Genomic DNA, 24,937 nt, shown 5'->3' on the forward strand with positions numbered 1-24,937 from the left:
AGAAAGGAGATGGTTCTAAAAAACTACTGGCTCAACAGATTGCCACATCTGTAATCACAGTTTTAAGACTAAGGAAGCATGCCAACTTGAATAGCTACATCAAGTCAAGTATTTCTTACCTTTTAAGGAATCTGTCTTATAAGAACAGCATAGTGGTAAAACGTAACCATTGCTAAAGTTGTGCATGGTGAGCTCTTTGTGACCATTACATAGCTACACATTTCTCGCTGGTAAGATTGGTTGATTACTTCAAAAAGGATTTGTCTACCTTTAAATATCACTGACTATTAAAATACTAACAATATCACAGAAGCATTCTCTGCATCCCATTGAGAGCTGTATGTTGGCATGGACACCTTTATATCTTTCTAGAATAGGGTGAGGAGACATACTGAAATAGTAGTTATTGAAAGAAAGATGCATGCTTTCTAAGGCAAAAACTCTATTTTCTTGACCTATATTCAACTTGGTTTTCATTTTAGCCTTTGACATTTTTCGATTTAATTTTTATGTAATAATTAGTCTCTCATCATGAATAATACAGAGCTACGCTCTTTTCTCCAAACAAACTTTAAATTTTCCTTCACCAAAAATAAATGTTCCATTGGACTATTTCTTTAATTTGGTCTAATTATATTGGATGCTGCTGTATTGGGGGGAAGACAGCTTTTAAAGTTCAAATAGTGTCCCACAGTGGTCAGTGGTGAGACCTGGGAGCTCAATATAAGATGGGAAACCACAACAATGAGACATCACCTCACCCCCGTCAGAATGGCTTTCATCAACATGACAAATAATAACAAGTGTTGGAGAGGCTGTGGAGAAAAAGGAACCCTCATACACTGTTGGTGGGAATGCAGACTGGTGCAGCTGTTATGGAAGGCAGTGTGGAGATTCCTCAAACCATTAAGAATAGAATTACCATATGACCCAGCAATCCCTCTCCTTGGTATCTACCCAACAAATCTGAAAATTTTTATCCATAAAGACACTTGTGCTCCAATGTTCATTGCAGCTTTATTTACGGTGGCCAAGACATGGAAACAACCAAAGTGTCCATTGATAGATGATTGGATAAAGAAGTTGTGGTATATATACTCAATGGGATACTATATGGCAGTAAGAAAAGATGAAATAGTACCATTTGTGATAATGTGGATGGATCTTGAGATTATTATACGAAGTGAAATAAGTCAGACAGAAAAAGTCAAGAACCATATGATTTCACTGATATATGGTATATAAAGCTGAAAATTAAAGAACAAGGCTAACAAATGAAAAAACAAAAACTCACAGACACAGACAATAGTTTAATGGTTATCAGAGGGTAAGAAGGGAGGAGGGTGGTAGATAAGGATAAAGAAGATCCAATATATGGTGATGGAAAGAGAACTGACTCTGGTGAACACACAATGTGATATACAGATGATGTATTACAAAATTGTATTTCTGAAATCTATGTAACTTTACTAACAATTGTCACCCAATAAATTTTAATTAAAAAAAAAAAGATGGTAAACATAGCAAGCCTTAAAGATAATCCAGAACTTGATATCTACTTCTCAACCAGTAAATGAAAACATCCCCCAAACCCCCTTCCATCTGGCAAATGTTTTCTGTATCTTTGAGTTTGTTTCTGTTTTGTTTGTTTATCTATCTTTAGATTCCACTTATAATTGAAATCATATGGCATTTTTCTTACTCTGTCTGACTCACTCCACTCAGCATAATACCCTCTAGGTCCATCCACGTGGTTGCAGATGGCAAGACTTCATTATTTTTTACGGTTGAGTAATATTCCACCGTATATATTTGAAAGTTTCATTGGTTTTTCCAGAAAGAATGGAAACAAGATATACTAACAGTAGTGCACTTATATGCTTTTAGTCACTATTGAAAAATTTCTCCCAAATCTCATAGTATTGAGAGGACATTATTATACAATTTTTCTTTTCTTTTACTTTCTTTTTTCTTTTTTGGTATATGTGTAGTCAGAGCATGTCTTGAGTTAGTGGGAAAATCAGGGGAAAAAATAGAAGATAAGGCATCTGAACTGCTTATTTAATGGTCCAAGGACTGCCTGAAATATCATCATGGCTGCCTCCCTTCCTGAGATTATGAAGTGTGCAGTGACAGAAAGAAAAGGTGGGAATGTTCTTTTTATACTACACATAGTTAATTTTGTAATCTATTATCCTATGAGCGGGTCTTTATATATTTTTAAATAAGGTGTGTTGTTTTTTTCAATTACAGTTGTCATACGATATTATATTAGTTTCAGGTGTACAACATAGTGATTAGACATTTATATAACTTGTGAGGTGATCACCTTGATTAATCTAGTACTCATCTGACATGATAGTTATTACAATATTATGACTATAGTCCTTATGCTATACTTTATATACCTGTGACTATTTTGTAACTACCAATTTGTGCTTCTTAATTCCTTCCCTTTTTTCATCCATCCCCCAAACCCCCTTCCATCTGGCAAATGTTTTCTGTATCTTTGAGTTTGTTTCTGTTTTGTTTGTTTATCTATCTTTAGATTCCACTTATAATTGAAATCATATGGCATTTTTCTTACTCTGTCTGACTCACTCCACTCAGCATAATACCCTCTAGGTCCATCCACGTGGTTGCAGATGGCAAGACTTCATTATTTTTTACGGTTGAGTAATATTCCACTGTATATATATATATATATATATATATATATATATATATATATATATATATATATATATATATATATATACAGTGGAATATATATATACCACCTCTTCTTTATCCAGTCATCCTTTGATGGACACCCAGGTTGCCTCCACATTTTGGCTATTGTAAATAACGCTGCAATGAACATACAGTTTTTTATATTTTTAACATCAGGAAAGATAAGTCAGCCTACTGGAGTGGTAAAGGCTAATGAGTTTGAATACAGGTTAAATTTCAGTGCCCATGAACTCCTCAAAAGATAGGGATTTAGATAAACCTTGATTCCATACTTTCACTCTAATCCAGTCCAATAAATCCCGAGAAATCTTATTTATTTGCTTTCTGCCCTGGACCCTTAAAGTCCCCAATGACAAAGCAATAGCTTGGCACACAATGGTTACCTGGCATTTGTGATTTCACTTTTGATCAGATGAGTAAATTAATTGTCCTTATGCTTCTAGTTTTGAGCTTTTTTACTGAAGAAAAACTAAAAAGGTGTATGTGTGTGTGTATGTATACGTGTCAGGAGTCTGTGTTTTCTAGAAGAAACAAAGAATGGCAGACTAGGGAGCCTATTGTTGTTACCTCTTCAGAATTAACAGAGGTTAGTGAATGATGCACTATAACTTGTGAAGAAAAAGCACCACATGTCCAACGCGGAGATGTCTTTTTAGTAAGAAAGTGAAATCTACTTGTTGGCTCACTTTTTCCTGATTGTGTCTGTCAGGTAAGCATGGCGGATCGAAGGAGTGGAAATGGCCAAGTTCTACAGTTACCCTAGTATGAGCTGTGAGGGGGCAAGGCAAGAGTGATGCCTGCTTCCCTAAAAGGGTCTGACTCTGCAAAGCACACTCTTGAGAGATATAATTCGTAACTTACTGAACATCTGTAACATGGTTTGCCTGAAGATGTAGAGGTAATGTGACCATACATCCTGGCTTGCTCAGGACAGCACTGGTTGACACCTGTTGTCCCAACGTAATTATAAATAGGGTCCCCATGCACTCATAGAGATGCCCTGGTTTGGGTGACAACTTTTATGGCCATCTTGTAAGTGGAGCAGTAAAAGCTGAATCATTAGAGTTAAAGCTCTGTTTGGAGTGAAGAGTGAATGAGCATAAAGTGAGAAATCCTAAGGAGAAACGATGCATTGGGTGAGATGACATTTGGGTTGCTGAGTTATTGCTTGGAGTGGACTTCTGCAACTTACTCAATATAAAATAGTAGACTGGTTGCACAAAGTGAACTATTTTATTATTTTGGGCCCCAATTCCTCATCGGTAGAATGAGGTTGTGGAATTGAAGTTGTGCAAGGTCAACTGTGTGTGTCTAAAACGTCTTTTAAAAGTGCTTGTAAAGAGACAGATAATGCAGATGGCAAGTTAGCACAGGGAGAGCCTCGTGCACAGCTGTACAAAACAACATTATTGCATTCAGTGGTCAAAACAAAGTGCCAGCATTTTCCCAGCCCCCCTGAGGTATCAAAATTGTGAATATTATTGCAATGAGGCAAACATCTCAATGCCCTTGATAGTTCTTATGGGAAATAGGATTGGCCTTGCTTCCTGCTTCATTTTAGATCTGTGAACCCACCTAATTTTAATGTTCCTTCCTTTGTAAACACAAGGGGCCTTTCCTTTTATTTTCATTTGTACTTCTGGTACCTTAAGTTACCTTTCTGTTTACATTTCTTATTACCACGCTTAACTGAAATAGTTCTAGCACAGTTCTACAGACCTCTTCCGTGATACCCAAGGAATGATCTGCACATGATTTTTTCTAATGATTCTGACAGCAAATCAGATTTTTAACATCACCATATAGTTTTAGTGCCAACAATGTATGAGGACCTGTGTTAATGGTTGGAGTATCGTAATGGTGAATCAAAACAACAAAAAAGGATATTCCTTTTCTCATGGAGCTTATACATGAGAGGAGGAGAAAGACATTGATCCAATAATTTCACAAGTAACTATAAATTGCTTGTGTGATGAATGCCGAGCAGAAAACTGCCATGATGCTCTAGGAGAGGGACTGCCTGTGAGGGAGGTTTTTCTGAAGAAGTGAGACTGGGACGTGACGGTGAGGGGGAATAAAGAGCAGTAGCGGGGGTTCCTTGCACGAGGTGGCATGGAGAGTATGAGGTCTGAGAGACTGGGAGTGAGCCCAGGAAATCATGGTGCCAGAGGAGGTCATGGAAGCGGGCAGGGGCCATGTGATAGAACGTCTTTACTGTATGAGCAATGGGTACCAGTAAAGGGTGTTAAGGAGGAGGATGGCCAGATGACCATCGTCTTTGAAAAGAACATTCTGGCTCCAGTAGAGGCAGATACAAATGGACATGAGAGGTGACTGAGCTTGCACTCACTCAGGTGGCAGTAGAGAAGATATACATGGCATTGAGAGATGTTTAGGAAGCAAAATAGAAATTTGTGATGTGTTGGATGGTGGGCTGTTGAGAGAAGGAGCTGTCTGGGGCTTCTAGGTTTCTGGCATTTATATTTGGAAGTACCTTTTAGCACTGTAGAGAACACTGAAAGAAGGCCAAGTTTTTTGGTGCAAAGATGAAGAGTTTTAAATATAGTAACGTGGTGCTATGGGTTCAATTGTGTCCTCCTGAAAAAAAGATATGTGGGAGTCCTCCAGTACCTCAGAATGTAAACTTATTTAAAGATACCTCTTTACAGAGATAATCAAGTTAAAATGAAACCATTAGGTTGGGTGGGCCCTAATCCAATATGGCTGATGTTCTTGTAAAAAGGGGAAATCTGGCACAAAGGGAAGACGATATGAAGAGAGGACTAAGGGGGCCATCTATAGGCGAAGTAGAGAACCTGAAACAGATGCTTCCCTCACAGTCCTCAAAGGAACCGACTCTGCTGACACCTTAATTTCAGAATTCTAACCTCCAGAGCTGTGAGACAATTACATTTCTGCTGTTTCAGCCACACTGTGGCAATTTGTTATAGTAGCACTAGCAAACCAATACAGGTGGTAAATTCTAAATTATTGGGGGTTTAGGTCAGAGAATAAAACTTTTAACTTATGCCACTATTTCTTCCCTTCCCTTCCCTTCCCTTCCCTTCCCTTCCCTTCCCTTCCCTTCCCTTCCCTTCCCTTTCCTTTCTCCCTTCCTTCTTTCTTTTTATGCCTCTTTCCTTTCTTAATTCCATGTGGCTGTCCACTCCTGTGCCTGAAATTTCTTTTCTAGTCTCTGAGCTTCTCTAAGAGAGTCTGTAATAAACGATGCACAAGAAAAGGGAGTAGCCCATGACCATGGCCTCAGAGCTTCCAAAGAGTCAAGGAGTGAACAGAGCACAGCAGAGTAGTTTAGTTTTACGTTTACTACTGGTGCCAGAAGCCTCTCTGCAAAGCACTGTGAGTCTTGGTTGGCTTCGATCAATCAACCCTCAGTTCTCTAAGGGGAGCTGGTATTAACAGTTAGGTTTGCAGGATGGGCTAACCAAACAGTATGGAAGATTCCCCTTCCATTAGGGTATTAAGGTAACAAAGGCAAGAGAAACACAAACTGCTATGTCTTAGGGGGAGAAAAGTGAGTCTAATGCCTTGTTCCATCAACTTCACTATAAAGTTGGAGATTGGCTTGAACTTTGAATAACATCTGGACTTATTATCAAACCATTTATGTCTATATTATCCTTAGTTATAAAAATAATAATCTTGAAAGTGTTTTTTTAATGTAAATTATGTCAAAGACATCAAACTCAGAAGTAAAGGATATTGAATCTTGTCACAAATGTGATTTACATTTCCCTCTACTGAAATATGTAAATGTCATGAACAAGATTTTTCTTTAAAAATTCTGATTTAACTGATGGCATTGTTAAAATTCTTATTTCTTAACTTTGGCAAATTGATGAATAATGAAAATATTATATAGCCCATGGGAGTTGACATGAACTTTATCCAAAAACTAGTAACAGTGTAAAAGGAAATTAGCTACTTATTATAGCATCCATTTATATGTACTCTGAAATGAGAGTATATTTCACTGAAATAAACAGGTGCTTCAGTTTAATCATTTCCATAATACAATGTTGGGAGGAAATATTTGGAGCTCAACCCAGCAAATGATTAAAGGGTAAATATGGAAAACATCCTTACCCTGGAGGTTACAATCTGGAAAATTTAGAGAAGATCCATGGCTAATTTTGAAGTACCCCCTAAGCTTCATTTAGATAACTATGGGCAGCATTCTGGCCTGGAGACTGGCTGAATGACTTGTTATTACTTTTCTTTATTATTGAAAACTATACTGCACATCCCAAATTCATTATTACCCCAAAGGGATTTGTTCTCTTTGTAAACTGTGCTAATCAGAGAGAGGCAATTTTTGAAGAGCTATTAGATGGATGATTAATTGCTTCCTATCTACCAAGAAATTTGGGCAACAGCATGTCTCGCTTAGGCTTATTCAGTCCTCAAAGCCTGCTTAGCAGAAAAAAGGTTGGCCATTTTGTTCATGGGTTAGGATTTCTGGAATTTTCTAATTCAAATCCCTCTGTTTAAAGTATTCATTTGTTTTACACTAATGGAGAAATAGGAAAGGGTAGATTTTCTTATTGATTTCATCAATAAGTATCTCATTTCAGTCTTTCCAAAAGTTAGCCCTTTAAAGTCAGCTCAGGCATGTTTATCTACAACAAAATGAATTTTAGATACGGGTACATGGAGTTGCTGGAACACATAACTGTTGCTAGTTTCTGCTAATGTAGCCAGATTAATTTCTTCTTTCTCCGGGCCAATTCTGGGCTATTGGGTGTATGGAGGGGGTGGGAAGGTTCTGCGGACGTCACCGCAGAGGATGTTCTTGTTCCTATTTATAAATTGTACCAAACTAGTTTTTTTTTATTATTTTTTAATAAAAAAGGATCATTGATTTTGATAATAACAGAAAGGGAACTTATGACAGCAATCTGAATAACTGGACCAGAATTCTAGTGTTAAACTTAATCTGTTATGACATTTTAAAATATACTTGTAATAGGGGAGGAAGTCTGGTTGAATTCCTGACAGAATCCCCAGGACACAGATTTTTGGAGGGTCAAATGCATCACTCTTCAAATATTTGCATTTTGAGCTCATACTTGGTCCAAGGAAATCCTGAATACATGGTACTAGTTTTACTCTTCTTGAATTGGCACAGCAAGCAAGAAGAACAAAAAGCCACCTATTGGATCAAATAAATGAGATTTAATTTCTTAACAGTTTACTACTTGAAGGCAGGGGATAAATGCCTCTATTTATGTGTTTGGACCTCTTCATTCTCATGGCATTAACTAGCAAATTATCTGGCACAAACTAGACATATTTGATGGCTGCTGACAAATGTGAAAGACAACATTTGTTTGATTGCTTCTCCAAGAAAAATACTTCTTAAATGATAATGAAGGATACCAGGAAGGCATAAAGCATGATGTAGAGAAGCAGAGAGAATGCGAGGAAAGCTGGTAGCAACTTATGTCCTGCCATCCCAGCCTGAGGTACCCCCGTGCAGGCTGTACTAGGTGGGTAGCCTGTTGACTCAGATATTCCTACCATCTCATCTGCCAAATAATGACAATCCCAACTGGAGAGGATGAACCTGGGAATCAAGGAAGTGTGAGAGTAAGCACGGAAGTGGCGTGTTTGAGAAAGGTTAAGATAAATGGGCCTTAATGCTTCTCATTACCAAATTTTAAATATCCCATCCCATTCTTAGGAAAAATAGTGTAGGTTTCCCATTTGTATTTATTCATTTAAGGGAAAACATTCTCTCTCCTCTCATAGGCAGGGCAAGGTAGGAAGGAGATGGATAAACAGTAGAGGGTGGACACAGCTGATGGGATTGTGGGAATCATCCCAGGACAGATCCATTGAATTGGACTGGGGAAAAAAAAAAAAAAAAAGTATTTCTGCTTTCTCCCCTTTTGCTGAGCCAGGCTAGAACTATTTGTTACATACTCTGCTCAAGGTTTTAATCCCAAACTCCAGAGCAGATTCAGGTGGGCAGAGGCCTAGTTTCCAATCTGAATATTCAGTATCTTTATCCACATTGGCTTTTTTTTATTCCATCAGAAAGAAAAGAGTTACATATGAACCATGTGTATCTATTTCTTATTTTTAAAAAAGAGCCAAATCTTTCTGAAGATGATTCCTTTTAAAATTCGGAGGCTTTCTTCATTCTGTTCAGTATCCTGAAATTCGTCCTATCCATTAGAAATGATTAACTGCCCTTCCCAATACGATCAATAAGCAATCTAGATCACACCCACGTCTCTAAACTTAATGAAATCTTGTTATTAGTAGAGAAATACAGGGACCTGATTCTGAGGGACTGTGAATTCCTGAAGATATGTTAGCCACTGATAAATGTCCTCTTGGTGCCAAAAGTATGCAAAACAGGACACGTGCACATGGGGGATGTGGCCACAGAGTAACCTTATGACATAAAGTTAACCACAATTCAAAATGGGAAGTCTCCAGAAAACATGCTATAGATGCGGCTATGAAGATGTTTCCAACAACAAAACAATCGTTTTATGTTCTCACTTTTGCCCTCGATGATATAAAATGGATGGTTCCACAATGCCTGTTTGCCAGCGAGTTTAATTAGTCTCCATACACAGATAGGAGTGTTTCTCTTTACAAACTTGCAAAGTAACTATATTATGATGTGAACTTTCTTGGGATGTGAGGAACGATGGCTTTGTACTGGTGAGCTAACTGACCTAGTCTGAACTTGCAGGGAAAACCAAAGCCAAAGACAAGGTAGACAAGGGAAATGTTTTATGCATTTTTGTATCACTTTCAATGCTTACCACAGTGTCCTGCAGAAGGTATTTTGTCAGTAAATATCTTTTGAACTTTTAAAATGGAAAATCTTACCTCCACAATCAATAAACAAAAAAGGAGGTGTTTTTAGTATTTCTTCATCGGAGCTAAATAATGGAGCCAACAGCTACTGAAACTGCAAAAATATCTAAACTCGTTTTGAAAATAAATAAATCCAAATTAGAATGAATAAGTCTTGCTGAAGCCAAACTGTCAATGGGCCCTGCCTATTAACTGAAGAGCAAAAGGAATCTTTAAAACGTTTTCTGAGATTCAAAGGCATTTTGAGAAGCATGAGAAGGCTTTGAAATGTTGGAAGATGAGAGTAAACCACACAGTATCATTTAGCTGCCAAAGCATTCTCTTTGGTTAAAACAGACTGCAGGCTGCAACTATACTGACTTGATACAAAGCCCTCATACGCATCGAGGCAGAATTAATAACAGGAGTCACTGGGATTACGATATCATGAAAATCCAAAAATATACACAAAACCTAAAAAAAACCGCCAAAACTAAGAGTACTTCAGAGTTTAATATTTCCTTACATTTCAGAGCAGAGTAAGGGGATAAGGAGAATCAAAGACCTATCCATAAATAAAGCCTTTGAAGTAAGTTTAAAAAATAACAAAATAATAATTTTTAAAAAGGAGTCCTGAAATACACAGGAAAAGAAATTTCCTTCACACATGTAATTTCCTTTAAGTGGGATATTCTCTATCAAAATTCCTGTAAGAATCCTTATGTCATCAGGAATGGCATCGAATCGTCTAAAGCAAGTCACTGTAGTGATAATGGCTGGAATTAATGATGCAAAACTTAACACCTTTCATGCAGGGCAGCCCCTGATATTTCTGGAGTATAGACATAAACTATTTTGAAGTGTTTTCCTACACATTCTTCCATGCTATTCTGGAAAACTGATGTGAGGTGGGACAGATGTCACTATCTTTGTTTCACAGAAGAAAAAACAAAATAAACAAACAAACAAACAAACAAAAAACGGAGAGAGTTCCTAGAGTTGAAAAATATTAGCTCCAGGATGAGAAACCCAAGCTTTTCCCATTAGCGACACAAAGTCATCAGTATCCCACCCACCCTAAGTGGTGGAAAGGCAGCCTACTCATCAGGGGAATTAATTAATTGTACAGGTATTGATTGGGCACTTTCTTGTTTTCACATGTACGCAATATAGATTGCTTGTCTGCACCTGAATTTGGTAGCTGCAGCTTTACTCTTTTCCAATGTGCATTGTGTATGAGAAGCTGAAGAGAAAGCAGAAGACAAGCTTAATGTGCATAAATAATTAATTGGAGCCACTGTGGGATGTGAAAAGAGTCCAAGGCTGGAAGATGGCAGCAGATAAGAAGGGATGTTGGTTCCAGTCGTAGGCTCCCAAATTAGAGTGCTTGCCTTGGGGTCAGGTAGACAGACACTGGTTGCCATCTGGACCCCTATTTACAAGCCACATATCCTTGGGTAGGTGCTTTCTCACTGTTTTATATTAGCGATTGCTCAAATGCTTATTTTTCTTATCTACAAGGTTCTTTCAAATTAACAATATGGCAGCTAATTAGGAAGCTTCTTTTTATTTAAGAAAATTACCCTCAGTGCTATAAAGAGATATCATTTAATTTGTAGTTACGTTTTGTACTGAAAAAATAGAGACTGATTTGACTGCTTTGAAAGGCAAATTCAGTTAGTAGTGGATTCCTGGAAATAAAAGACCTCTTTTATAAACATAAGGATGAAATGTAGTCAACACATGATACCACATGGTGGCTTAAAACAGGATCACACTGCCAAGTGTGCTCCTGAGAGTCCACAGAGCTATTTCAGGGCATATTCCTGTGACAGAGTAATTGCTATTGTGTTTCTGAGATAGACGCAGGCCTTAGGCCGCCCTGCCCAGACCACTAATCGCTTTAGTTCTCATAAAAAGAAGAGATGACATTTGGCCAACAGTCATTGGATGCCTCAATCCACAGAGAACTGCACAGGCTATATCTTTACATTCTAAGACATGAAAACATTTTTTCATGTTCCCCAACTTAACTCTGCACATAGTAAGTGACGAAACACAGTAAATCGCCTGAACAATGCGACAGAAAGAAGTAAGTCCTTTAGCAAGAGGAGACCCAGAAGGCCAGTATATAATGCATTCCACGTCAGCGCTCAAAGCATACAGTCAGAGCTGCACATGCAAACGGAACTGTTAAGACAAGCACATACTGGCTCCCTGTACTTGAGACACTTGAAGACTTTTGGTCAGCGAGCGGGTTGAGTAAAAATCCAATGTTATTAGTAATAATTATGAATCTTTAAGATACCATTGCACAGATTACCATGATGAGTCCACAGACATGCCTCCGCCCTCATCACTTCTAGGGCTCCCTTTCCTGGGCCCTGATATATTTGGGGAGCCCCATAGGCCATATTGACACTAATGATTAGATACGGCTCTTCTTATGCTTTAAAAATACTGCCTGGTACTCATGACGTGTGATAATATGAATTTGACAATGTCATTTTATAAATCAACCGCTAAGCCTTTATATAGTTATTGTAAAAACTGTTTTAATAAACATATACACCTTTCAATATTTCTCATGTTTCAAATTACTAAAGATATTAAAGTCATTGGAAAATCCCCAGTATTGAAAAAATTGTCACGGTATCTTTAAAAAAGTAAAAGCATACAGACAAGCAGAAAGTAGAAAGCATTACTCTTTCTTTTTTTAGCCACCCCTTCTTCCCACTCAGAGGGTTTCTCTCATAGCCTTCTAGAAATTGGTAAAGTGCATTTCAGATGCCCTTTTTATAGTGTCTGGCACAGCTATCCATCTGTCAAGGGTCTGAACCACCGACTCAACCTATCGATTCCAGATTTCAGATTGTGTCAACAGTCTTTTCCCCACGTACACATAATGAAGCCTATATAGCTTTAAAAGAGAGGGAAACAAAAATGAAAATCATAATAGACTTAAAAGGCAACTGACCTTTTTCCACCTCATTCAGATTAGCAGCTGGCAGCGACAAAGACAGAAGAGACAAAAGACTTTTTACATTGCAATACAACAGCAGGGTACAGGAAGCGAATGTGCAGCATTTAACAACAGAGAAGCCAAGGGTGAGAGAGCAAAGGGAAGCAAGGCTTAGATTTCTTACCTACAGCCGGCCAAATGCACAAACATGGAGGAAATGAGGGAGCCAGAGAGCTGCGTCTAAACCTGGTGACTTAACCAGCAGCCTTACTTTGCAAGATGTGCACTTAATAGCTTGTGTGTGGGCATTGGACATTTGGAAAACAAAGAGATAATGGTGCAACATGGAAAAATTAAAATGGTCTGCAATTTTTTTCCACAAAGTATATTCTAAGCCTTTACATGCCCAACTGGTATGGACGCTTTCACTTTCTGAGTTTATGTAATTCCATTAAACAATACCAGGGTTTACATTGTGATCAACTTTATACCATCTTGGTAGGCAGGCCCGTGAGAATAGGGTTAATTAAGAAACAATCCTGACAGAGCAGATTCAGGATCCTGACAATTAGGAAACATGCAAAACACATTTTTCAGTTCAATACCCAAGTTCATACCAGAGCTTAAGAAAAGGCGTCAAGTTTTCAACATGGCAGGGGTGCCATGTTTATAATTTTCATTTTTATAAGGTTTTGAAATTATGTGATTTGAGGAACTTCTTGAAAATTTACCTTCAAGAAAAGTCTTGTTTTCAGAAAGGATATAATAATGATAAAAAAAAAAAATCTCTCAAGCTAAAATTAAACCTTAGAGTAAAATTTTAAATTATTTGCTTAGCAATTCCAGAGTCCTACTTGCTCAATCCTTAGCGTAGTAATTTGAATTTAGAGTGATAGTGAATTTAACTTTTCAAAAATTAACTTTGCCTGAAGAATATTGACAATCAACAGCCATATATTATACAACTAGAAGGACAGATAATGGATTGAATTAAGTGGAAAAGAACAGTATGATAACTAGGGTGGGGAGGGTAGCAAAGGTCAGATCATAGAAAAACAATATTGACCCTTACAATTTATGTTGTCAATCCTTGCAGCAGAAAAGAGCAGAGAGTATTGTCCTCTAACAAATCAATAACCATTTACTGTGGTGTTGGTCACAAGGGCTTAAATAAATTTAATAAATTTCCCAATGGTGGTTCATTTTATTTCAAATATTTCTAGCCATGTTTTATAGCCTGCCCATCACATCACGACTTCTCTGTCAGAGAAGTTTGTTTTCAGATTCCTGAACTGTCTCCATTAACAACTGTATGTCCATTCTGACTCTTGCCATGAATGCCAAATGTAAAACCTTTCCCCATAATAATTTACAAGCTTTTTCCATGAAGTTTTATTTGCTCCAACTAAAGAGTTCACTTTCTCATTGTATGCCTTTGGGGTATAGAGTAAAAAAATCTTCAAACAGAAAGCAACTTGTGACTTGAATGATTTTTAAACAATGACAACATTATTATATTCCCTGAGCATAGCAGGGTTTCTGTTCCCAGATCTCACGCTCATTAATCAGATTCCAAACTTAAATCTAAAACAATACAGCCACATTCTAAGAAAATTCCTCCCTAACTGCAGACTTGGATGAAGCAGGATATAAAACTCTAGAGCCCAATTTATACTTTCCGATTATGAAAGACCACTATGTGCCACTGATTTAAAATTCTGCAGATGGTTGTCTGATATTTTGTAAATGAGCTCACTTCACATGTGGACAAAACTACTACAGTTAATAGATGAATTTCAAACGTGCCTCATTTAGACATTTGCGCTAATGCCAAATCGTCAACCTCTGCGTCGCCCACAAGACTCTGCCCTAAGTTATAGTGGTCATATCTTCATGTTTTGTATGCTATGACATTTCTATTGAGTTCAATATTTTTGTTTATACTTTGCCAAAATGAAGGCAAACCGGTATCTGCCATGGCTATGCTTAAAAAGACTAAAAGAGTCACAGTTCTTGTTGAGAGCCAAATGGCTCTCGACAGATCGTCTTGGCAGGTTCTCACATGATAGCTTTTACAGATGTCACATTTTGGCTAAAAAGTTTATTGAGCTTTGTGGTTTTGTGTGTGTGTGTGTGTGTGTGTGTGTGCGCATGCTTCTTTCTTATTTTTGTTTTCTTTTTCTTTTTTTAATGTTTCAAAGATAGATATCTGACTCAGGGAGATGAGGCTTCATAATACATCTCAGAGGGAGTTGCACTGAACTGAGTCATCGTGGTGGAGAAAGTATGTGTTCAAGAGGATCCAGTGTAGGAAGGGAGCTAGGAAAATGAAGGGTGAGAAAATAAGACAAAGACTCAAAAGAAATGGGTAAGGAATAAAGTATAGCAAATCTAAAGCCAAAGCAGGAGGATCCCTCCAAACCAATGCAGAAGACTCTGCCACCGTCTGTAAATGATCATAAAAAAGGCCCCTATGAGCCTGTACGTGGCAGGGCTTGAGTCTCAGTTGTCAACAGTCAGGGGACAGAGATAAATTCCTGGTTTCTGTTCTCAAGACCTCAATGGCTAGCCAAAGTGTGCTTGAAATCCTTGGGTCCAATGTGTCCTGGTCAGAGTAGATTGGTTTAAAGAGTGAATTGAGCCTATTCTATAATGATTAGAACAAATGATGGGAAAAGAGAACTATTCTATTTAGGTAAATCTAGGTAACTGACTTCAATACAAACATTGGGCTTCTTATACAAGTCCAAAGCAGCCCAGCCAATAAAACTCAATTCTCAGCGTAGCTCCAAGGGCTTCTGAATCTGTGCATGCTGGATATACTTCCTATCCTTTATTAATGCAAACTATCACAGAACACTCAGATTCTGCCCACCTAGGAGCCTAAGGGCTGTATATATGTAATAGAGCAGTTGGTGGATACAACATGTTTAGATTTCTATTGGAAACTGAGTATATTACTTTACATGGCATCGGGTACTTTACGGGTATACCATGGAAAAGGCAGCTACCGAGGCACTTAAAAAGATCTGGGGTGTCAAAACAGAACCCAATTATTCTGTCTAGCATTTCACATCAAGAAAGGTAATTAATCAAATGCATTGATTAATTTGGGTATTCCATAAAAGTTTACATTTCTATGATTTTTCCAGCAAATCCCTGGGACAGTTAATCACATAGATGTGATTTCATCTTTCATGTTTAAACATGTTAACCTCACTCATCTACATAGTTGTTTCACCCTCTGATACTCTTAACTATGGATTTAATTATATGTAAATAAATGCAATTAATGAAAAATACTCAGAAAATGAAAACAGTAACTTGGAATAATTTGATAGATTCTACTGTCCCATTTTTTTCTGACAAATAAAATGTATAACATTCTCTTTTTCTCTATCAACATTAAAACTATGTCATTTATTAAGAAAACAAGATTGTAACTGCGAAATTTCTTATTCATAGCCACAAAAATAAATCGAAAACACATATTCTGACATAGCAGACAAGTCATAAGCTTGATGTTGACTTTCCAGCAAATTGGTTTATCCAGAAGAAATTAAGCAGTTTGGACAGTCTTATCAGATTAATCATCTGATGAGACAAAAATGTCAGAAAAAAGGTGATGGTCTCATAAGATTATCTAAAGTGCTCAGTATCTTCCTATGTGTGCTGTATTTTGGACAACATGAGTTACTAGAGGAAAACCTCTCATTAATGAAGGAACAAGTGTGGACACAAATAATCTCAAAATCTGTATTCACTATGTAAAGAAATGGCCCTCTTTTTGCATACACGTGTATATTGGTGGGGTGGTTTGCAAGGGAGAAATGCTTTGTATGGAAATGCCATTCAACTGTGGGACTGATAGCTTCAGTGTGATGACTTCGTTTTTGCTGGACACTATGACTTTATGATATATGCTTGTATTAAAACTGAGCTTGGTGGGTCTTTGAGTTGGTTGGCTGAAATCATCTTCAACTCTGTCTGTTACTGACATTACATCTAATTTCCAAAACAACTACCAGTTATCGGATAAGACAATGGTTTACAAAGCATATGCAGTAGAGCTCCCATGATGCTTTCAGATACATACATTAATGGCATGGCACTTCCTATTCTTCCTACCTGTGTACTCAGGTGGACAGAGGCATGTGTAGTTATTAATCCCATCGACACATGTAGAATTATTTTCACAGTCATTATCTTCACAGTCATCAATATTGACTTCACAATTTTCTCCTTCAAATCCATCGGCACAAATACACCTGAACACCAAGAGGAACAAAAAAGGGGGAAAAAAGAACAATTCCATGCATGTAAAACACACACACACACACACACACACACACACACACACACACACACACACGGTCTAAACATCGAGGAAAAGAAAACAACAAAAAACTAAATACACTCATCAATTACAGAACTTCTAACTATAAGAAACTGATTTTTAAAATGGTTTTAAATGACATGTTGTAAGCATCAATTTAAGGTACTATTGCCCAAATCAGAAACAATTTAAAATGATAAAGAAATTTGTGCTGAATGCAAGATGGGAGATGGCCCTGTAAGTCAAGAAATCCAATATATTTGTAGGTTTAAAACACAAGCAAAGTTCACTCTACAGCCCTTGGTATCTTTATCTCAAGTTATACTTTAATAAAATAATTCACACCTCTTTGCTCATAAATAAGGGGGAATCGGTTCTAACTTTAAAAAAAAAAAAGCAACAACACCTACTACCCTATGTGCAATGTTCTTTATGTCTCAGAACAAAAAAAGAAATCTGAAAATAAAGTTTTATCTTCCTTGCAATTATAAAATGCGAATGTTCTCTCTAAGTTTCAACAAATGCAAATTTTCTCACTGGCACAAACCATTGTACATTTAATCCTATAGGCATCAGAATAATCTTTGAAAAGTCCTGATGAAAAAGAGACGATTTCATAACAGAATGCAGAAATGAAGCACGTTTATTATCAAAAGTGATATTGCTAACAAGCTTCAGTAGTACTTTAGCATTCTTATGTGAAATTATTAGTGTCATTACAAGAACTCTATTCATAATTCATGAAGTACATCTGAAGTAATTGGACTTATGATTAAATAACTCCAGATTAAAGATGTTCACAGCATGTTTGTCTACTCATATTGTGGCTTGGAAATGAATCATTAATTTTCTGTTTCAGTGGGAACTATATCTTATCATTCATTATACACGGTCTTTAAAGTGATACACAAACAGCAGATGAATATATATAATTTGCAGGAGGAGACTAGTCTGTGACTAATTAGCAAAAGGAGCCACTGTTTTGTCTTGACCTAACTGCCTTGATTAATCATAATGTGTGTATGTGTGTGTTTTTAAATGGCTTGAGTTTGTAGCGTCCTGAGCTAAGAATACTGTAACATTTCCATTTGTTTTATAGTGCAGTACATATTGTCCTTATGAACAGGTTTCTGGCATTCTTTTAAAAATAATGTTCCTTGATTTGAAAAGGAAAATTCATGGTTTTTCTCACTTATTCCTCCTCTAAACTTTAGACAGAGAAGATCACAGAGTAGTGATGACCTACCAGAATCCATCTTTTTCTCCTTCTTTTAAGTGGCAGGTGCCACCATGTTTACATGGGTTACTGATGCATGCGTGAATTGGGACATCACAGTCCTGCCCCTGGAGAAGGAATGGCCAAGTAGAGTTGAGTGTAAATAAAATAGTTGTCGGCACAACAAAACAATTCAGGCCCACCACGGAAAGCTGTGCTTGCAGATCATTGCTCCCACACAGGTTCTACTTGCCTTGAAACCGTATGGACAGGTGCAGCGATAAAAGTCAACTGGATCATTATTACAGGTGCCATCATTTTTACACGGATTGGATAAACAGGGATTACATTTGGCTAAAATATTGACATCCACGGGACCTAAAAATTAATTGAAAAACATGAGAAAATGATGCCTTCTACTTTTAGTGCAGTTAAAATCATCGCAATGCCTTTATGTAACAGTCAATGTTGTGTAAAAATTCTTATTCTATAAAATTATTCACATGTGCTTCTCTTCCCTGACAAAACCAGAAATCTGCATCATCGTATTATATTCAAGAACACAACAGGCCTTTTCATTGCGAGGGACAGTGAGACTCTCTGGCATCAAAGTGGAACTCCAGGTTATGTTCTCAGGTGGTTAGTATCGGATGTGAATGATGCCACCGTCACGGGATCAGTCTCCTCATGGGCTGACTAGCATCTGTGGATGAGTTCCATGGCCACTGCCTGCATCTTAACCTCAGCCAGCTGTCACTGAAATACATGCCATCCATCCCCAAGAGGGCTCTGTGTGTTTGTGTGTGTTGTGTGTGTGTGTGTACGTGTGTGTGTCTGCTGGGAGACGAGTGAGTTTTCTGAATAAATAGAAATTCATCAGTTAAAATACAACTTCATCAATTAAATATAACATAGTATGTACCTGCCCTGGTAACATTAGTTCAGTAGAGTGATTTTCATACAGGAGATACAAAACAGTGCTACTTTTATGCATATGCAAATAAATCACAAATATAATCTCCATTATATTCCCTCATATCCTTTTGGTTCAGTTTGTTAGCATATTAGCACAGGCATAAGTATGATGGATGTAACTTCTGTATCTTCTTCTCTGAGAAGGACGTACCACTGAAACGATGGCTACCTGCAATCCCACTTTTTGGGATACACATTTTTAAAAACTTGTGATCCAGGAAAGGTTTAGATTAAGTGCGGATTCAGTGGCAGCCATTCTCCTCTGGTTGCAAATATTTATTCCACAACAGTGTAGACAATGGACTGTCCTCAATAGAATTATGGTGCACTGATGTTTCTTTGCACACTGTAAGAGCTCACTAGATTGCCTTTTAGCAGCTGTCTGATGAGGACACTGTCAGAGTGACATCTTTATATATAAAACACTAATATTTTATAACATCAACATTAACAATGTTTCTGCTACCACCAATCTCTGTGTAGTATGTTATGTTCATGAAACAGCAGCGACAATTCCAATTGCATGTTTCATCACACGGAATCTCTAGCAAAGCTGCCTGACCCAATTTTCTAGCATGATCTCCCTCTGTCATCACTGCTCTAACATTTGAAGGTACCTCCACCCAAGTAGCTATCAGAGCTCAGCTCATATGAACTACCTTTCATCAAGGTTTTCTACAGATGATATAGTTTATGTTTGTGAGTTTTTCATCTACTGACAGAAAGTCATGTATGAAAGAACATGGAGGCCATCACACTCTTCATATCTAAGTATTTCCTCGCCCTGGGAAGCACCAGCACATACATATAAAGGTTTTGCAGTAAAATCCAAAGCAGGATAATGCTCTGTATTGCTCAGTTTTTCTATTAACAACAACAACAAAACCCTGAAATACATCTACATAGAGATTCCTCTCTCTTTTTTCACCACTCGAAATAGATGACAGTTTTGCGATGACTATACCTACTAATGGGAAGGGGTGGTGCTGCCTCCAGCGACACTTCAGTCACGAAAGGAGGGCTTGCCAATGTCCCGACATGTTTCCTTGGTCACCAGAAGAACTAATGCAGTCACTACAGCAGAGTACAGCTGGAAAATTACTGAGATTAACATTGAAGTGATCCTGATAGAAATTGGATTTCTCAGCCCCTCCTAACTTATCAATGAAGAACAAAAATTTAGCTACCTGGCATACTGGAGAAATAAATAGTGGCAGTAAGTTAAAGTCGTAAGTTAAATTAATGTAATACTGCACAATAAATGGCTAACGTTAGCACACTTAGAATGAGCAATAGAAAAAGAAATGTCTATTATAACTGATAATGGATCCCTTAGCTAGGCTAGAAGAAGAAAAAAATCTGATTTTGAACGTAGGTGTAGGATAAAGCAGCTAATGTACACCAGCAAAACAGCCCGTCAGCAAATTGCAAGCAATGCAAACATTCATCTGGCCACTTCCCGAGACCTTGAGAAAAATGATCTTTTGGTCTATTTCTGTGCTTTCCACCTTGTGAGACTGTGGTTTGAATAGAGAAGTTCAGAGTTGACAGTTTCTAAGTTTATTCTATGGAATGTGGCATTTTTCAAGTTTGATTATTTAAATGAAAGTCAGAGATTGTTTTACCAAAAAAACACACCAACAAACAAACAAACAAACAAAAAACCTGGGTACATGGATACATTTTTGAATCCATAGCTGAAGGAATCAAAATAACTAGCTTTCTCACACACAGGCCTCTTCCGGCAATTTTCTTAAACCCACAAACTGTTTTGGTGACATGAGGATTGGGAATATGGCAAAATACTGAGTTCTAACTCCTTCAGTTTGGTAAAGTTGATATTACCACTATCATTCCGTTTGATTCTCCTTCTTTTAAATTGTCCTTTGAAAGTCATTTCTTCACTGAAAAGTTCTTATTTCCAGTAGTTGAGTTTGAAGGGTAATTCAAAAGATCTTGTAATTATACAAATTGTAAATGACAGCATCCTCTGAAATGTCTTAAAATGAATGTCCTGTTCTTACTGTATTTAGATTGTAATACCACCCAACTAAACATCCTTCTCATAATGTGATTTTTTTTACATCTATCTGGTTTACTTAAATCTACTTATTTCTATACTCTAACCACTCAGAACTACAGGTGACCCTTGAACAACTCAGGGATCAGAGGCACTAACCCCATGCAGTCAAAAACCTGCAGATTACTTTTAACTCCCCCAAAACTTAAGTTGTCCCTCGGTAACTGAGACAGATTGGTTCCAGGATCCCCAGTGGATACCAAAATCGTGGGTGCTCCAGCTCCCTATATAAAACGGCATAAATCAAAGTGTACAGTCTGCCCTCTGCATCCTCAGACTCCCAACTGTGGATGAAAAGCAGTACAGCTATTTATCGAGAAAAAAAAAATGAATACAAGTGGACACACACAGTTCAAACCCATGTTGTTCAAGGGTCAACTATCCCCTGTATGTGTTTCTGTCCTCATTGATCTTCCCATCCATACTTTGCTCCTCTTCTAAGACTGTGCTCAGTCTTCTGTTTGTCTTCGATTTGTGATTTCACTTGCCACCCAGGACACTTTTCTCTGAGATCCTCCTCCCCGGCAAAGTTCTTCTTCAAAGGGAATGACACCTTTAATCTGTGTCTTTATCAGAGTAAAAGGGAGATGCTAAAATAAAAAGTCATAATGAAATGGTAGAAGAGTTAGCACAGCTCTCTAGAAGCAAACCGACACTTTTTTATTTTTGCACACTTGATGAGTCTCAGGTGAAAAGAAGATGTCCAGGAACAGGAAGTAGAACAGTCTTTTAGCATGTGTTTTAATCTTGCACAGAAAAATCTGAAGCCCATCAACCCAAGTCACGTAAGTGTGTGGAGTTAGCAGCATAATGGCAGCCATCTCAATGGGTTGTTTTAAGCATTGGATGAGATGCCAGTGGATATCGAGCACAGAATATAGTGAAAACAAGTATAGAAGCCACAGCAAATTCTAAGCCTCTTTCCCAGACTTCCAAAGCTGGGGATGAGGATGAGGGGCTAAGATGGGAGAGGCATAAGTGGTTTACTTAAAAAGAGAAACACAGTCTTCCTCTGCTTGTTTATTCAAATTTAACACAGACAAAGGCAAATTAGAGCTCGCCATTTATTCATTCATCACCAGTTCACGGAGTACCTTCTGTCTATGCCAGGAGCTGCTGAAATTTGGGAAAACTGTAGGGGCTATTATTATCCAAACCATGGGGGAATGGAAGTGGGCATGGAGAGATAATCATCCATTGGGTAACAACACCCAGAGTTAATGGTTTTATATTTTTAAGGAGTACAAGTTTGATTTGTACATTTGGTAAGGACAACCACCAGAAATAACAGTACAACACGGAAAAAGGTTCTCTTTTCCTCTCGCATTGCTACTCAACAAGTAACTACAGATTGCTTGCTGATGTAACTTTGCTGATCTTCAATCTTTCCTCCTTCACAAGGTTCACTGATTTAAGAAATGTTACATTATTGCGGAAATATCAGCCCTCATAAGATGTGTGCCATAGAGGAGAAAAGAAATCTAGCTCTAGAAATACAGGTTTTTACTAATGCCACTGAAATGCATGAGGCCAGTCAAGGCTAACTAGACAGATTTAAGATTTTGTCTTGATTTAAGAGAGCCTTCAAGCCTCAGCTATCTAGATTAGAGGTGTGTTTAGCTTAATAATTCAAAGGGAAAATGAGAAGACAGTTTGGTTAACAATTTGTCTTTGTCTGTTACTTTAATCTTTAATGGAAGAACTGCCGGACCTCAAATCCATTAAAGTTTGTAGGCAGACTTGCTTACTTGACTCAAATCACTAGCTATGCACCTGACACCAAGATTACCACCCACTGAGAATTGTAGCTCACTTTGATTTATGACTAAAGCTCCAGATACAAATTTCTAACGATATCCCAGAATCTGCCTTCATTCTCGCATCCCTTGGGAACATGAGTCAAATAAGAAATCTTCTAGCACTGCCCTTAAAGTCAGAGGTACATCAAAGACAGCTCAGAAAAAATACAGGGGTTATTTGAGATGGGGACAATTTACTAAGAGGAGGTTTTTATTTAAAACCAAAGATTCTACACTCCACTTGCTATTATATTATTGCATTTCTTAAGCATGAGTATCAATCACATATTTTAACATTCCATCATTAAGTCATTCATTTATCAAATATTTATCGAGGATCTACTTGATGTCAGGCACTAGGCTAAGTTTTGGGGGCTCAAAACCAGGTGAAATGCTCAAGTTTCTAGAAAAGAACTTACAGTTCTGCAGTAGAGACATTATTTATATTAATTACAGAAGACAGTTGTAAGAGGATATGGGTAATGGAAACGTATGTGTGGAAATATGTATTTTAAGCTTCTGCAAGCCATCAAAGAAGAAGAATTCACTAAGGGAGTGAAAACATGAATCTGAAGTTCATAAGAAAAGTCAGGGATAGATATCTGAAGTCATCAGGTTGAAATCAATTAATTTAATAGGGCTAAGAGGAGAACCCCACCTATGTCAATATTAAAGAGTGGGTAAGAGGTGTCGGCATAAAATGAAGAAAGAGGAAAAGAGGCAAAGAGGCTAAAACTTAAGTATTTTAAGGTTTTAAAAGTATAATGAAAAATAATTCCTGTTTGTGTTTTAAAGATGGTGCTTTTGGCAAATATCTATGTATAAACCTGAATATTTTCTTTAACCAGCGAGGAAATCATAGTCCCTAACATCTAAGTTTATTTCGAAGTTATAACTATGTGCTTGACCCCTTAGCTGACCTATACAAAGGAAGTAATTAGTGCTTTTTGAACACCATATCCTTCCCTCTTTATTGAGTTCAAGGATACTAAACTCCTGCCCATTTGGGCCTCTCCTCTTCATTTGTGTTTCATTCTTAGCTCCACTTGACTCACTAAGAATCTCTTAATGGCCTGATGGGCCTGGTGATATCAGTTACAATTCCACGTTTTGGCTTGAATATATATATATATATATATATATATATGTATATATCACACACATATATTTAAAATGCCAAATCTCCATATTGTTTTAGATTATCTACTTAAAATATGTATCAGTAGATCATAAGCTCCATGAGGACAGGGTTGGCTTTTCTCTGTCTTGTTTAATTGTATTCTTAACACCTTTGGAACTCTTCCTGGTGTTTAACAGGAGCTCACTTAGTATTTGTCGAATGAAAGAAGGAATCTATAATTAATTTCCATTAGACTGTTCATGCCTTAGCACATTTAAGTGTTTAAGAAGTGTCTGTCAAATTAAAAATGAAAAATTTAGTTTTCTGTAGAGCTACATCTTCCTGGCCCACAACAATAAAGGGAATATTAGAAATTAACAATATTCTATATTCCATGGTGCCTTTCTCAATGAAAACCTGAGAAGGCAAAAACCTCTGTTTTATTGCTGACTGACTGCATAATCATTCTCATTTCAGCTGATATTGAAAAGATAAGGACAGGACATGTGGTTATAAAGACAAGTCATGACCATCTGCTTCCCACTCAAGTGTGATAATCTGGGAATGGATTGCATATGCTTTAATAACCTATTTTATCCAGTTCATTTATTTCTGTTGTACACTGAAACTATGAGATTATATCATAAAGAAAAAAGAATACTTTGAAAAAAATCTAGGACAAGAATTGTTTTGAAAGAATTAATTTCTCAAAATAATAGCACATCCTTTTCCTGTAGAGAGAACCTTTAAATTATATTTAAATACAGCTATGTAAACATGTCTTTAAATAAAGAATATTCATCTTCCTGCTATAATTTGAAATTACATATTTGCAATCCTTAATATTAGTATATGCTTACGTGATTTTCATGAATAAAA

The 24,937-nt window shown here is 37.2% G+C and overlaps 1 protein-coding gene across 3 annotated transcripts in view; it reads right to left on the reverse strand.

Moving 5' to 3' along the window:
* The window catches only part of SLIT2 (slit guidance ligand 2), a 337,575-nt gene that overhangs the window by 30,735 nt on the left and 281,903 nt on the right, over positions 1–24,937 (reverse strand). For all 3 annotated transcript variants that reach the window (XM_081054248.1, XM_081054247.1, XM_081054246.1), the window contains 3 exons: positions 18,338–18,462; positions 18,115–18,212; positions 16,661–16,800 (listed from right to left, as the gene is read on the reverse strand). In XM_081054248.1, the coding sequence (XP_080910374.1) occupies positions 16,661–16,800; positions 18,115–18,212; positions 18,338–18,462 (363 nt within the window). The remainder of the gene's footprint in view (positions 1–16,660; positions 16,801–18,114; positions 18,213–18,337; positions 18,463–24,937) is intronic.

Source organism: Rhinolophus hipposideros (assembly GCF_964194185.1).
Source record: "Rhinolophus hipposideros genome assembly, chromosome: 1".
NCBI classification, from domain to species: domain Eukaryota; kingdom Metazoa; phylum Chordata; class Mammalia; order Chiroptera; family Rhinolophidae; genus Rhinolophus; species Rhinolophus hipposideros.